Below are 15,397 nucleotides of genomic sequence, written 5' to 3' on the forward strand. Positions count from 1 at the left end.
TGTTGTTTATAAATGAATATGAACTTGTTTTCTTTGCATTATTCGAGGTCTGAAAACACGGCATCTTTTTTGTTATTTTGTCCAGTTGTCATTTTCTGCAAATAAATGCTCTAAATGACAATATTTTTATTTGGAATTTGGGAGAAATGTTGTCAGTACTTTATAGAATAAAACAAAAATGTTCATTTTACTCAAACACATACCTATAAATAGTAAATCCAGAGAAACTGATCATTTTGCAGTGGTCTCTTCATTTTTTCCAGAGCTGTATATTAATTTGTTCAAAAGTTATTTTACAGTTAAATCAGTGTTCATTATATTTTTATTAAAGGTTATATATACTTTTATAAACAAATATAATAAACAAATAAACCCCAAATAGCCACAAACTGTATATCAGCTCTATTCTTAGATTGTTTTCTACAAAATGAGTCTATTTTTACTTGTCCCTCAGCTTGTCTGGGTAAATAATCCACTGTTATGTCTCAGATGTCCAGAACATAATGCAGGTCAGCAGAAAAAAGTATTATAAACAAATCATTGTTTGAATATATTCCTGAATATTGATGATACAATTTTATACATCATTGTATAGGTTCTTAGCTTTGACACAAAGATCACATTTATAGTCCATTCAGAGGCCGAGATATTCCACAAAACATAGGGGAAAGGGCGGGGCTTCCCAAAAAAGACTGGATGTCTATGGGCGGAGTCACAAACCAAACCTGTAAACTTTTCAAATCTGCACGTTGTGATAGAAAGTGGTAGGAAATTTTTTTTTTCTAGTGTTATCTGGCACCTAGACAAACAATTTAAGACCAAAAGTAGAGAGATGGAGCAAACAGAGCCTGTATTATAAGCTTTAGAAATTGAACATAAAAAGGGTCAATCTGACCCTAAAGGACAGCGTAGGGACTTTTTTTGTAGCGTAGTGTATAAAAACATTAAATATAAAAAAAATTAGGATGTCATGAAGTTTCAGGCTGAAAACTTAATTAAGTTGATGTAAATCGGTGTTAAAAATTCAAAAGGGTCAAATTGACCCATAAGACCAAGGAAGGGTTAAGATCTATGTTTTAATTGTGACTCTTACCGTCTTTCACAGGGTACTTTGCAGAAGTTTGTAGATGACCTGTTTGAGACCATCTTCAGCACGGCCCACCGAGGCAGCGCACTTCCTCTCGCCATCAAATACATGTTTGACTTTTTAGACGAACAGGCCGACAGACACATGATATCAGACCCAGATGTAAGACACACCTGGAAGAGCAACTGGTGAGCGTGTGGCTTTGTGCCGTCTCAGAGCGTCTTGAAATAATGTTAGCTTCCTATTTTTGATTTTCATGTTATTCCTCTTTCTCTCGCTCTTTCAGTTTACTGTTGAGGTTTTGGGTGAACGTGATCAAGAATCCTCAGTTTGTGTTTGACATCCATAAGAACAGTATTACAGATGCATGTTTGTCTGTGGTCGCTCAGACGTTCATGGACTCGTGCTCCACATCAGAACACAAACTGGGCAAAGACTCGCCCTCCAACAAGCTGCTGTATGCTAAAGACATCCCCAACTACAAGAACTGGTGGAGAGGTAAACAACAGAGAGGACAGCAGCTAAAACAGCTGTTTAATTCTGAGTGTCTGAGAGAGGGTGGGAAATGGCCATAAAAATATTAAACTATAGACTCTTTTTGCTGTAAGAAACTTGACTAACATTGTAAGTAGAAAATGCTACAAATGCATAGAATGTCGACATCTTTAAAATCTGCTTACAGGAGATGTTTGGATTTGCACTCATTGTTGTGCTGTTTTGTCTGCAGATTTCCTTTTGTCAGTTATTATTTGATTGATCTGTGTGTTGGCAGGTATTACTCTGATATATCACGGATGCCGGCGATTAGCGATCAGGATATGAGCGCGTATCTCGCTGAACAGCCGCGCATGCATTTAAATCAGTTCAACAGTATGAGCGCGCTGCATGAGATCTTCTCCTACATCACCAAATATAAGGACGAGGTGAGTGCATTAAACATGCAGAGACATACAGTATATATATTGGTGCCAGACAGGCTGGTTTGAGTATTTCTGTAACTGCTGATCTCCTGTGATTTTCACACACAACAGTCTCTAGAATTTACTCCGAATGGTGCCAAAAACAAAAAACATCCAGTGAGCGGCAGTTCTGTGGATGGAAATGTCTTGATGATGAGAGAGGTCAACAGAGAATGGTCAGACTGGTTTGAACAGACAAAGTCTACGGTAACTCAGATAACCGCTCTGTACAACTGTGGCGAGATGCGGGTTGGCGCTGTTTTGGCGGCACGAGGGGGACCTACACAATATTAGGCAGGTGATTTTAATGTTGTGGCTGATCGGTGTTTTTAACATCATAACAGGGTTGAACAGAAAGTGAGGAAAAAAGATATTTTCTTAATTTTCCCGGAAAATGTATTAAGCATTTTAGAAAAATACTAAACACAGGGAAAGTATGGTATTTGAATTAAATCTCAGTTAAAGCAAAACTTAAGAACTGGATGGATATTCAGATGAAAGACAAACATTTTCAAATAAAAGTAATGCTTAATGTAAAAATGTCTCTAATTTTAGCCAAAGGAAATGCAGGGGGTAAATCAGATAAACAAATTTAATGTTATTGTTTTCGTGTAATTTATATATTTAAACATAATGGAATGGAATGGAAATTACATAGAATATATTTCTTTCTACGGCTTTGTTTCTTTAAAGACAAAACTAACATGTTAATGTCTCTCTGATTAAACTGGAATAAACTGATTTACTAAGTGTGTGTGTTTGGTATAAATGCCAACATGTCTCTTTCTTTTCTTTTCTCTCTCTCTCTCTCTCTCTCTCTCTCTCTCTCTCTCTCTTTCTTAATTAGCGTTGGAATATTCTGTCCGCTACTTTTCTGACAGGTGCAGTCGGTCTGCTGGGGTCCAAGACTCAGAAAGACTCGACATGAGAAACATTCTCAAACACACACACACACACACACACACACACACACACACACACACTGAACGTGTTAATTTCATCCCCCATCTGTTATTACATAATCACTGCCAATGTGTCTGTGCAAAAGAGCACAGAAAAAAATCTGAATACAGAAAGACAGACTGACAGACAGTTCTGGTAATGTTAAGGAGTGGTCGGTTATGGTTTACGTCTTGATTTTTTGTATTTCATAGAGTGTTATTAATGTAAACGTCTTTGAAATATCATTTTTACACATGGAATGCTTCTTAAAAACAAAAGAAGGAAAAACAGGAGTATTCCCATCAGAACTGGATCATTTTATAATTCTATGTTTTGGAGTGAAAAAACACTTTGGGAGTTTTTCTGTATAGGGGCAGCTGACACATATGGATCTATGGACTTTTTTTATCTACTATCAGATTTTGTGTTCAAACATGTACGAATGTCTACGGGATTGTGCATATTTTAGGTTCTTTTTTTCTATTATGTTTTTCACAAAAAACTAAAAAAAAATAACCTTCAGTAGTTTATTTCAGCGGATCCCTTGGCGGGCAGGGAAGGAATTTATTTTCTGAAATTGTGTTGCGTTTTCTCACAAAAATGTTTGCGTTTCTTTGAAATTAAGTTTTGCATTCTCTCAAAATAGTTTATGTTCCCTTGCAACCATTATTTTATTACAGTAGCAATAGTTCAGCTATAGTATTTGCAATAAAACCATAGTAACCACTAATTTATGGTTATGATTTTACTACATCAGATTCTGACCATTATATTTTTTGTAAAACCATAGTAATAATACTGGTAAACCAAAACTATAGTTATAAATTCAAAATAATTCTGAAAAAAAAAAGAAAGAAAGAAAGAAAGAAAGAAAAACACATGGTTAATACAGTTTACTATAGTAACATCATGGTTAATTTGTAGTACAAGTAGGGGTATTAAAATCATGGTTTCCACAACAATAAATAAATATATATATAATGCATTTTTATTTGTTTTTTGGAAAGAATTATTGTTTTAAAAACAGTGTCATGTACCATAAATAAACCATGGTGTTAGTGTAGTAAAACCACATTTTTATGGTTATAGTTTTACAGTATATTAGTAAAAACATAATTTATATTCATCATGCATGGATTAAGGTATTGCGAACCCCAAATAACTGTCACTTATTGTGAAGGAATGCAAAACTATTTCAGAAAATAAATTCCCTTCCTGTCCTTTAAGGGGCTCCGTACATTTCAATGGCCCTGTGGTGTGACAGATTAATTTATAAAATATGAATATTCTATGTAGTCTCTCAATAATATGAGCTGATGAAATCTGCATGTATAATAATTATAAGAAAATTAGCAAAATGCTTTGAAAAAAGTTGTAGTTGTATGTAGGTCATGTCAACTACCCATATTTGAAATCCAGTTCTGGGATAGAAAGAGATCATTTGTCATGACTCTGACATTCATAGTCGACTTAGCCAAACTTCTGTCAAAGCTCAGAGGTCAAGAGGTCAGCGTCCGTTTTTTTGCCGTAAGACAGTGAGATGTAGAGGCAGCGAGACAAGTCCACCGTATCAAACGAAAGCAGATCCTGACAGGAAGCCGTGCATGTTTTTGCAGCTCCGAATATCAAGTATACAGGGTGAAAATGTGGCATTCTTGTCTAAATTCCTTCCGAGGGAGTCTATAAAACCGCTGCTGCCAGTATACACAGCGTTTGTCCGTTCCACACCCGGCCGGATGTCATGTACTTTGGAGCGAAGCTGCTAAACAGACACTCGCGGGCCAGAGAGGCTTCTGATTGGTCCTGGCGGCTTTGATTCTTTGACGTGGGAACGCTGGCTGTAATCGTTTGTTCAATTATTTTTCTTGGATGCTGCACCTGAACTGAAGCACAGCAGATTCCAGATAACCGAACAGCGGCGGTGAGCCCGCGGGGCCTGTCACATGACCGGTGTTCAATGCAGAGGTAACACTCATTGTGACACTGACGAGGCTCTCAGGGAGTAATTTTCACCGTATTCTTCTGCCTGTTTGACCTGCACTTGACAAGATCCCAAAGCAGTGTGTGTGTTGTATTTTACCATCGGATGATCAAAGACCATAACGGCCGTTTACAGAGAGCAGGAAACACTGAGGATGTTACCTATACTGGAGCGCTTAACCCCGTTTGACACACACACACACACACACACACACACACACACATTGTCATGCATAAATGTCTCGGACGATCATAAACAGCAGAAATCAGTGTGCTTTTGACCCTCCTGCACTACTGTTCAGGTTTTTAATGCAGATTCCCTCACGGCATGATGTTGGACACAATTCTTTAAGGGTTTCACATTGTTCTCATGTGTCTGCTTGTTGGGTTTTATTGCTTTTTTGTAAAACAGATTGTTCCAACTCTAACTCTCCGATTGGAGCATCTAAAGTCACCGTAGAATGCTGATAAATGAACACCTGTGACCACATATTTTACTGTATATATGATGTGGCAAGTTGCAACATTGAGCGACTTCAGCATGTTCTTACACCGATTATGCTTAATAAGCCGTCAACATATGTGTACATGTAAATGCATTAAACAGCATTGCTTTACCACTGTAAGGTCATAAATGGCATAAGAATAAACCAATCAACACGGGTAGATTTTTGCCCATTAACCCAATTTCACGTTGCATGTAAACACCTTTACCGACAGCCTTACTGGCTTATCCAATGTGTTCACATGTTGTGTGCATGCCTCTTCACGGTTTGATGTCAAAAGCAAAGAATAACTTGATTATTTCAGATCTCATGTAAACGTGGTTTTCTTGCTTTGTCGAATATTTAAAATAAACGGATTTTTGGGAGTTATCAACATATTGGTGTGCATGTAAATGGCCTCATTGTTTGACAGTCATAAACAGATACAAACTAATTAACAATATTATTTGGTGATAGAATTAATTCCAGTAATTGTTAATAAATGATACATTTGTGTGATAATACATTATCATATTTTATAACACTATTAAGCCACTCAAGGTTGTGCATTGCAATGATTTTACCACGGTTAATTTTGATTTGTGTTCTATCTAAAAACATAATTTTATTTTGGTAAAAGGCCTCTCATGGCATATTGATTTATTAAAACCTAATTTTGATCATTAAAAAAATAATTAAATATTTTGTCTTGTTTTCCAGTCAATATATATATATATATATCCAGTAAAAATAAACTTAAATATTACTTAAAAAACAGTGGCGTAAAATATTTTGTCATATTTTCAGAGAAATCCCCCCAAAAATGTGTAATGTTATTGCATATATATATATATATATATATAGACGCAGGTCTGCCGACAGGGAGACCGTACTGTGGAAAATACATCACAGGGGGTTACTGTGTAACCGGCACCTGTGGAGCACCTACCTCAGTAAGGGCATATTAGCACACGTACTGGTTCTGGCTGTGAATTCCTCTGCTGAATTAGTGAGCCACAGGGCTAGGGAGGAAGGACATCCAGGGTTCACGGGTTCGTGAACTCGCATGGGAAAAGAAGCGCACATCTTCGCCTCTTTGGAGGGGAAAGGCGCTATACGCAAGCGATACACCCGGCCAGCTGTCTGTATTGCCGAACTTACATGTTCGTACCTGACAGAACACGGGACGAAACCGGCTCAACCCGGAGATTGTAAAATCTCGAATTGGGTATCGCCCAGCCCGCTGCCCTGCAGATGTCTGCTAGAGAGGTGCCACGGGCCAGTGCCCATGAGGATGCCAGACTCCATGTGGAGTGTGTTCATATTCCCAAAGGGGCGGGCACGGCCTGGGCCTGGTATGCCATAGCAATGGCATCCACGATCCAGTGGGAAAGCCTCTGTTTGGAGACAGTGTTCCCTTTCCGCTGTCTGCCAAAGCAGACAAAGAGCTGCTCAGAGCGTCTAAAGCTCTGCATGCGATCCAAGTAGATGCGCAAAGTACACACCGGACACAGCAACGACAGGGCTGGGTCTGCCTCCTCCTGGGGCAGCGCTTGCAGTTTCACCACCTGATCCCTGAAGGGGGTTGTGGGAACCTTGGGCACATAGCTCGGCCGGGGTCTCAGGATTACGTGAGAGTCACCCGGACCAAACTCCAGGCAAGTATCGCTGACAGAGAACGCTTGCAAGTCCCCGACCCTCTTGATGGAGGTGAGCGCAATCAGGAAGGCCATCTTCAAGGAGAGGGCTTTCAACTCGACTGACTCTAGTGGCTCAAAGGGGGCTCCACGAAGACCCAGGAGGACTACAGAGAGAGCAAGCTCTCCCCGGTTCAGAGCATCTCTTTTCTCGGCATGGAGTTAGACTCAGTCTCGATGATAGCATGCCTCACGAGCGAGCACGCGTGTTCGGTGATGAACTTGCTCCATGTAACTGGCGTTGCGGGGGTCGGCGACAGGGGAGGAGGGACTTTTTGACCGTCCTCGTAGTCCGTCACAACCACCTGGCCGTGGGTGTGAGTGTGGTGTGACCGGATGCGTGAAGGCAGGGGGCCCGCATTCGCAGCGTCTAAGTCGCAGGTGCTCAGTGCCCGGTTGCCATGATAACGGTGGTTGTAAACACTGGCTATGTGACCCAGGGAGTGAGGAAACTTCTCTTTTGAGAATGTCGGTACCGCAGCCCGTTCGGGGTGCAGCGAACATAAAAGAAAAGGAAACCAATGATTTACCTCCCGACCCTCCACCGGGGGATGGAGTGGTCTGGATACCAGCTCCGGGTTTGCAGCAGGCATCTCGCTCCCTGGGTCGTCCATCTCAGGGGTGCTTAGGAGCCTTCCGGGTCTTCGTGCCGGCCTGTGAGGCGTGGAGCATCAGCTTCCTGCGGGGTGCTCTATGCTGGGGCCGAGAACTGGGCAAGATGTGTTGTATAGACTCCGTCTGCTTCCTTTTGACGTCCTCGATGGTGTCGCCAAATAGGCTGATCTGGGAGATGGGGGCGCTGAGAAAGCGAACCTTGTCCGCATCCCTCATCTCGAACAGATTCAGCCACAGGTGGCATTCCTGGACCACGAGGGTGGGCATCGCCTGCCCAAGTGCTCACGCCGTGACCTTCGTCACCCAGAGGGCGAGGTCAGTCGCCGAGCACAGATCCTGCATCACATCGGGATCAGGACTACCCACATGCAGTTCCTTTAGTGCCTTGGCCTAGTGTATTTGCAGGCGGGCCATGGCATGCAGGGCAGAGGCGGACTGACCACCAGCACTGTAGGTTTTGGCCGTCAGAGACGACGTCATCCTACAGGCCTTGGAAGGGAGTGCCGGGCAATCCTGCCAGGTGGCTGCGCTTTGCAGGCACAGGTGCACCGCAACCACCTTATCCACCTGAGGGACCTCTGTATACCCGTGGGCCACCCTGTTATCAAGGGTAGTGAGAGCAGACGAGCTGGGAGGTCGGTTTTGGGCCGAAAAAGGTACCCTCACCGAACTCGTCAGCTCGTCGTGCACTTCCGGGAAGAAAGGGGGGGGGGGGGGGCATGGCTGTGAGTGGCGCCCCGAACCCAGGAACCAATCATCTAGCTGTGAGGGCTCAGGGGAGGATGGAAGGTTTCACTGTAACCCGACACACGTAGCGGCCTGGGCAAGCATGGCAGTCATCTCGCCTTCAGCCTCAGACTGGGTGGGCCGACCCGAAGGTGGCAGCCCAGTCGAGTCCTCGGCGTCTGACATCGCTAGTACGCTCTCCTATGCAGTTCCGAAAGGGACACTAAGCTGGCCCTGGGGTGAGCTGGTCTCCTCTTGGAACTCGCCGCGGGCAAATAAGTGTGCTGGGGAAGCCCCCAAATTGCCTCCAGTGCCAGCCGGGCCGGCCTCGTACCCGGAGGTAAAAGGCGAGGCACGGGGGGCGGCTAGAGTGGCTTTCCCCCAGAAGAAGGAAAGCCGCGACCGCAACTTTGCCATGGTCATATTCTCGCACTGAGAACATAAACCATCCACGAATGCTGCCTCTGTGTGATCGCTGCCCAGACACATGAGGCAGCGCCCGTGGCCGTCGGAAGCGGAGAGATAGCGACCGCATCCAGGAATCACACAAAAACGGAAAGGCATCTTTATAAAGACGCATCTTTAAAAAGACGTTCAACGTCAATGTGTGCGCTCTAATATCGAAAATATACTCTTTAGCAGGAATATACACTCTTTTAGCGCTGTCGATGCGCCCAGGGGCAAAATCTGTACTCGTCGCACAGAAGGAGAGAAAGCCGCTGGAAATGTGCCGTATATCCAACAGCATACACTTCTTAAGAGGTGAATGGAACAGCAGTAGTATTCAGCTCGCTGATAGTACAACCGCTCGGCTCCGAAGAAAAAATCTGAATGAGTGGTTGCGAGCCAGCTCCTTTTATACCCATATGTCCGGGGGAGTGGCATGCAAATTCCACTCGCCAATTCTCATTGGCCGTTTCTCAAAGATCTGAGGTGTTCGGGGCTCTCAAGAGCGACCCCTAGTGTCACTACATCGACACGAGTGAGTGACAGAAGGTGAAACAGTTTTATCAATCTCATTTCAGAGAAACATTTATTTGGTATAATGAAAGAGTTTTATTACACCCTTATTACACAAATAAATTGCAACTTATATAGTTCATGCATAACTAGCTTAGATATGCATAAAAACATAAATAGCTCTGCTTTTGGTTTTTAACCTGAATTTCCTCACGTTGGATGTTGGCCACACCATTTTTGAGGGATTTCCTCTTTTTCATGTGTCTGGCTTTGTGTTTTATTGCTTTATTAAATCAATGAAACATCTCTATAGACAAATGAAATAGAGACAGATATATATATATATATATATATATATATATATATATATATATATATATATATATATATATATAAATACTTTTTACAGGCAATATATGGTATTTAGGAGAAAACTGTTGCAATCAGTCTCAGAGAAACAATTTTTAGATAAAATTTTTAAAAATTATTATTATTATTATTATTTAGAATTGACACATATTTACCAACTTTGCACAGTACATTTTAACTACATATATTATCAGTCAAAGATTTTTAGAATTAGTTTTGTCTTCCTCAGAACCACACATGAATGAAGTTCATCCAATCTCTGTATCTTGTCTCTGATTATTCCACTGGTCGCAGTGAACGGCCCCCGTGAGGTGAAGCCGACACAAATCACTGGGATGTTCAGCAGCTGAATGCGTCACTCACCGGATTCCTCTTTTCTTTTCGCTGTTTTTTCTCCGGCAGTGCAGCTGTCTAAATGAGACGGATTAACTTAACTAGCTGTGTTAGGAAACAGCAGTCAGGATTAGAGTGCCGGTCAGACACCCGGAGCATTCAAGCAGCCACTGCAAACCCTTAAACCACCATCACACACCACTGACTCCAACACACACACACATCCAGAGAGAGAGACAGACAGAAAGTGAGAGAGAGAGACAGGTGGTCATACTGTAGATATAAAGAGAGAAAGAGAGAATTGGGAAACACCTGTTTGTGAAACACAAACCTCATATTTGTACAGATCAGATTTGAGTCGCTCATGCGTGGTGTTCGTGACATGACTGTGGCGTTTCACACGGTGGTCAGATTCAGCCGTGTACACTGAAGTATGTACTGAATCCCCACACATCACTCACTACAGAAAATAATTTCAACTCATCCCTCAGTTTGTAAAAACAAGTAAAAATGGCATTTGAAGTAATGCATTTGGAATGAAAGTGTATGGGGCAATACATTACACCAGAATAAACATGAATATACAGTAGAGTGCACAATGTTGCAGTTTTTTTTTTTTTTTCGCCAAAAGAAATTAAATATTATAAATGTTAACATGAGACTAGTGTGTGACTACTGTGATATTGTAGATAGATAGATAGAAAGACAGACAGACAGACAGACAGACAGACAGATAGATAGATAGATAGATAGATAGATAGATAGATAGATAGATAGATAGATAGATAGATGGACGGACGGAGGGATGGATGGATGGATAGACAGACAGACAGACAGATGACAGATGGATGGATGGATGGATGGATCCATGGATGGATGGATGGATGAATGGACAGACGATGATAGATGGATAGACAGACAGACAGAGAGATGATGGATAGATAGATGGGTGAGATACTGTGACAGATAGATAGATAGATAGACAGACAGACAGACAGATGATAGACAGACAGAAAGACAGACAGACATACAGACAGATGATAGATAGATAGATAGACAGACACAGACAGACAGACAGACAGACAGATAGATAGATAGATAGATAGATGAATGGACGGATGGATGGATGGATGGATGGATGGATAGATAAACAGACAGACAGATGATAGATGGATAGATGGATGGACGGACAAACAATGATAAAATGGATAGACAGACAGACAGAGAGATGATGGATAGATAGATAGATAGACAGACAGACAGATGATAGATAGATAGATAGATAGACAGACAGACAGAGAGATGATAGATAGATAGATAGACGGACGGACGGACAAATAGATAGATAGATAGATTGATAGACAGACAAACGATGACAGCCGGATGGACGGACGGACAGATAGATAGATAGATAGATAGATAGATAGATAGATAGATGGATGGATGGATGGATGGATGGATGGATGGATGGATAGATAGATAGATAGATAGACAGACAGACAGATGATAGACAGACAGAAAGACAGACAGACAGACAGATGATAGATAGATAGACAGACAGACAGACAGACAGACAGACAGACAGATAGATAGATAGATAGATAGATAGATAGATAGATAGATGACAGACAGACAGACAGATAGACAGACAGATAGACAGATAGATAGATAGATAGATAGATAGATAGATAGATAGATAGATAGATAGATAGATAGACAGACAAACGATGACAGACGGACGGACGGACAGATAGATAGATAGATGGATGGATGGATGGATGGATAGATAGATAGATAGATAGACAGACAGACAGATGATAGACAGACAGAAAGACAGACAGACAGACAGATGATAGATAGATAGATAAACAGACAGACAGATAGATAGATAGATAGATAGATAGATAGATAGATAGATAGATGGACGAACGGACAGATGGATGATAGATAGACAGACAGACAGATGATGGATGGATGGATGGATGGACAGATGATGATAGATGGATAGACAGACAGACAGAGAGATTATGGATAGATAGACAGACAGACAGACAGACAGATGATAGATAGATAGAGAGACAGACAGATAGATAGATAGATAGATAGATAGATAGATAGATAGATAGATAGATAGACAGACAGACAGACAGATAGATAGATAGATAGATAGATAGATAGATAGATAGATAGATAGATAGATAGATAGATGGACGAACGGACAGATGGATGATAGATAGACAGACAGACAGATGATGGATGGATGGATGGATGGACAGATGATGATAGATGGATAGACAGACAGACAGAGAGATTATGGATAGATAGACAGACAGACAGACAGACAGATGATAGATAGATAGAGAGACAGACAGATAGATAGATAGATAGATAGATAGATAGATAGATAGATAGACAGACAGACAGATAGATAGATAGACAGACAGACAGATAGATAGATAGATAGACAGACAGACAGATAGATAGATAGATAGATAGATAGATAGATAGATAGATAGATAGATAGATAGGCTTATTTATCATTGATTTAGCATATTTAACTGGAATACAAGAAAATGTAAGTTGTATTTAAAGCTTAAGTGTGTAACTTTTTCTGTGTTAAATTAATAATTTGGGTTAAATACAAGTTAAGCTCAATCAAAAGCATTTGTAGCATAATGTTGATTACCACACATACAAAAAACGTGACTCGTCCCTTAAGGTTACAGTGAGACACTTACAATGGAAGTCAATTGGATCAATTTTTGGAGGGTTTAAAGTCAGAAATGTGAAGCTTATCATTTTATAAAAACACACATTAATTCTTCTGTTAAAACTTGTGTATTATTTGAACTGTAAAGTTGTTTAAAATCATATTTTCCATCGTTTTAGGGTGAACAGAAAAAGGTTAGTTACATAGATGTGGTTAGTAAGTGATTGTATCACAGTAAAATCAAGTTAACACACATATTGTTTATGTCTTGTGTCTATACTTTTGAAACAGTGAGTATTTTAATGTTTACAGATTGACCCCATTGACTTCCATTGTAAGTGTCTCACTGGAACACACATTTGTGCTTTTTTTTAAAGAAAAGGGGGAACAAGTTGAAATTAATTTTTGTGGTAATCAGCAGTATGACACAAATGCTGTCGATTGATCTTAACTTGGAATATTCCTTTGAAATACTTGCTCCTATCCCATCTTGATATGTAGAGACAGCTGTAAGTATCCCATTTGTAAGATAATTTTCTTGAAAATTGTAAACACTGTGTCTGTGGTGCTATAAAAATTCCTGTTTATTAGTTCGATAAGAGAAAGAAAATCAGAAGAATATTACTTTTTCCTTCGCATTCTATAAAGCATGCAGCACTGATGCGATATTTCACTTCTAGCACGACCCATGGGCAGCTAACGTGTGTGTGCGTGTGTTTGTGTGTGTGTGTGTGTGTGTGTGTGTGTGTGTGTGTGTGTGTGTGCTCAAGGGAAGCACCATTCAATTGTGTTTGTCAAGGCCTCTATACCTCATGTCTAACAGACCCTAATATAGTCTCTCTCTCTCATGGTCCAAGTGTTTTCTACTAACTTCAGTCCATCAGCTAGAAAACACACAGAAAGAGTCACTCACAAACTCTTGTTTCTCAGTCCTCCCGGGTTGGGAATTCCTGTTCTCTCCGTCTTTATCCACAGCTAAACACTGACAGACCACTGGACCGCAGAGGCGAGCGAGAGAGAGGCGGTTCTCTGGTGTGCTGCTGTGTTATCATGCTTTCAGACTGTTAAAATAAGAGCGTGAACTCTCAAAACAGCCATCAGAGGAAAAATACATCATTCTAACTAACGAATCAGTCCATAGAGGTCTGGAAGAGAGAGAGAGACAGAGACCCTTAGATGGTTTCTGTAAAGCTAATGAGAGCCGCTCCTCCTTACCAAAGCTCTTTGCATCATGACATGAAGTCCCAGGATGACCGCGAGTGTGTGCTTAAGAAACTGGGCCAAGAATCTTTCATTCAGTGTATGATCGCTTTTACATGGGATTTAACATCCATTGTCTGAGTTAAAGTCAGAAGTTTACATACACCTTAGCCAAATACATTTAAACTCAGTTTTTCACAATAGAAAACATTCCCTGTCTTAGGTCAGTTAGGATCACTACTTTATTTTAAGAGTGTGAAATGACAGAATAATAGTAGAGAGTATGATTTATTTCAGCTTTTATTTCTTTCATCACATTCCCAGTGGGTCAGAAGTTTACATACACTTTGTTAGTATTTGGGAGCATTGCCTTTAAATTGTTTAACTTGGGTCAAATGTTTTGGGTATCCTTCCACAAGCTTCTCACAATAAGTTGCTGGAATTTTGTCCCATTCCTCCAGACAGAACTGGTGTAACTGAGTCAGGTTTGTAGGCCTCCTTGCTCGCACACACTTTTTCAGTTCTGCCCACAAATTTTCTATTGGATTGAGGTCAGGACTTTATGATGGCCACTCCAATACCTTGACTTTGCTGTCCTTAAGTCATTTTGCCACAACTTTGGAGGTATGCTTGGGGTCATTGTCCATTTGGAAGACCCATTTGCGACTGAGCTTTAACTTCCTGGCTGATGTTTTGAGATGTTACTTCAAAATATCTACATCATTTTCCTTCCTCATGATGCCATCTATTTTGTGAAGTGCACCAGTCCCTCCTGCAGCAAAGCACCCCCAAACAGTTAATGTTTTGTTTAATCAGACCAGAGGACATTTCTCCAAAAAGTAAGATCTTTGTCCCCATGTGCACTTGCAAACTGTAGTCTGGCTTTTTTTTTTATTTTTATTTTTTTATGGCAGTTTTGGAGCAGTGGCTTCTTCCTTGCTGAGCAGCCTTTCAGGTTATGTCAATATAGGACTCGTTTTACTGTGGATATAGATACTTGTCTACCTGTTTCCTCCAGCATCTTCACAAGGTCCTTTGCTATTGTTCTGGGATTGATTTGCACTTTTTGCACCAAACTACATTCATCTCTAGGAGACAGAATGTGTCTCCTTCCCGAGTGGTATGATGACTGTGTGGTCCCATGGTGTTTATACTTGCGTACTATTGTTTGTACAGATGAACGTGGTACATTCAGGCATTTGGAAATTGCTCCCAAGGATGAACCAGACTTGTGGAGGTCCACAACAGAGGTCTGAGGTCTTGGCTGATTTCTTTTGATTTTCCCATGATGTCAAGCAAAGAGGCACTGAGTCTGAAGGTAGGCCTTAAAATAC

General features: G+C 41.0%; 1 protein-coding gene across 1 annotated transcript; it reads left to right on the plus strand.

Annotated features, from left to right (window-relative positions):
- The first annotated feature begins 503 nt into the window (after positions 1 to 503).
- On the plus strand, positions 504 to 10,583 carry LOC127445698 (plexin-A1-like). Its single transcript, XM_051705916.1, has 5 exons — positions 504 to 509; positions 1,106 to 1,275; positions 1,374 to 1,578; positions 1,852 to 2,010; positions 10,500 to 10,583. Exons 1-5 carry the CDS (start codon positions 504 to 506, stop codon positions 10,581 to 10,583), a joined length of 624 nt encoding a protein of 207 aa, XP_051561876.1.
- The last annotated feature ends 4,814 nt before the right edge of the window (positions 10,584 to 15,397 follow it).

This window comes from Myxocyprinus asiaticus, chromosome 9 (assembly GCF_019703515.2).
Source record: "Myxocyprinus asiaticus isolate MX2 ecotype Aquarium Trade chromosome 9, UBuf_Myxa_2, whole genome shotgun sequence".
Classification (NCBI taxonomy): domain Eukaryota; kingdom Metazoa; phylum Chordata; class Actinopteri; order Cypriniformes; family Catostomidae; genus Myxocyprinus; species Myxocyprinus asiaticus.

What these genes read in the sequence shown, in the direction of transcription:
- LOC127445698 (XM_051705916.1), top strand. An exon ending in CACACCTGGAAGAGCAACTG is followed by an intron (nt 1,276 to 1,373) that starts GTGAGCGTGTGG and finishes TCGCTCTTTCAG; the next exon opens with TTTACTGTTGAGGTTTTGGG. An exon ending in TCCCCAACTACAAGAACTGG is followed by an intron (nt 1,579 to 1,851) that starts TGGAGAGGTAAA and finishes ATTGATCTGTGT; the next exon opens with GTTGGCAGGTATTACTCTGA.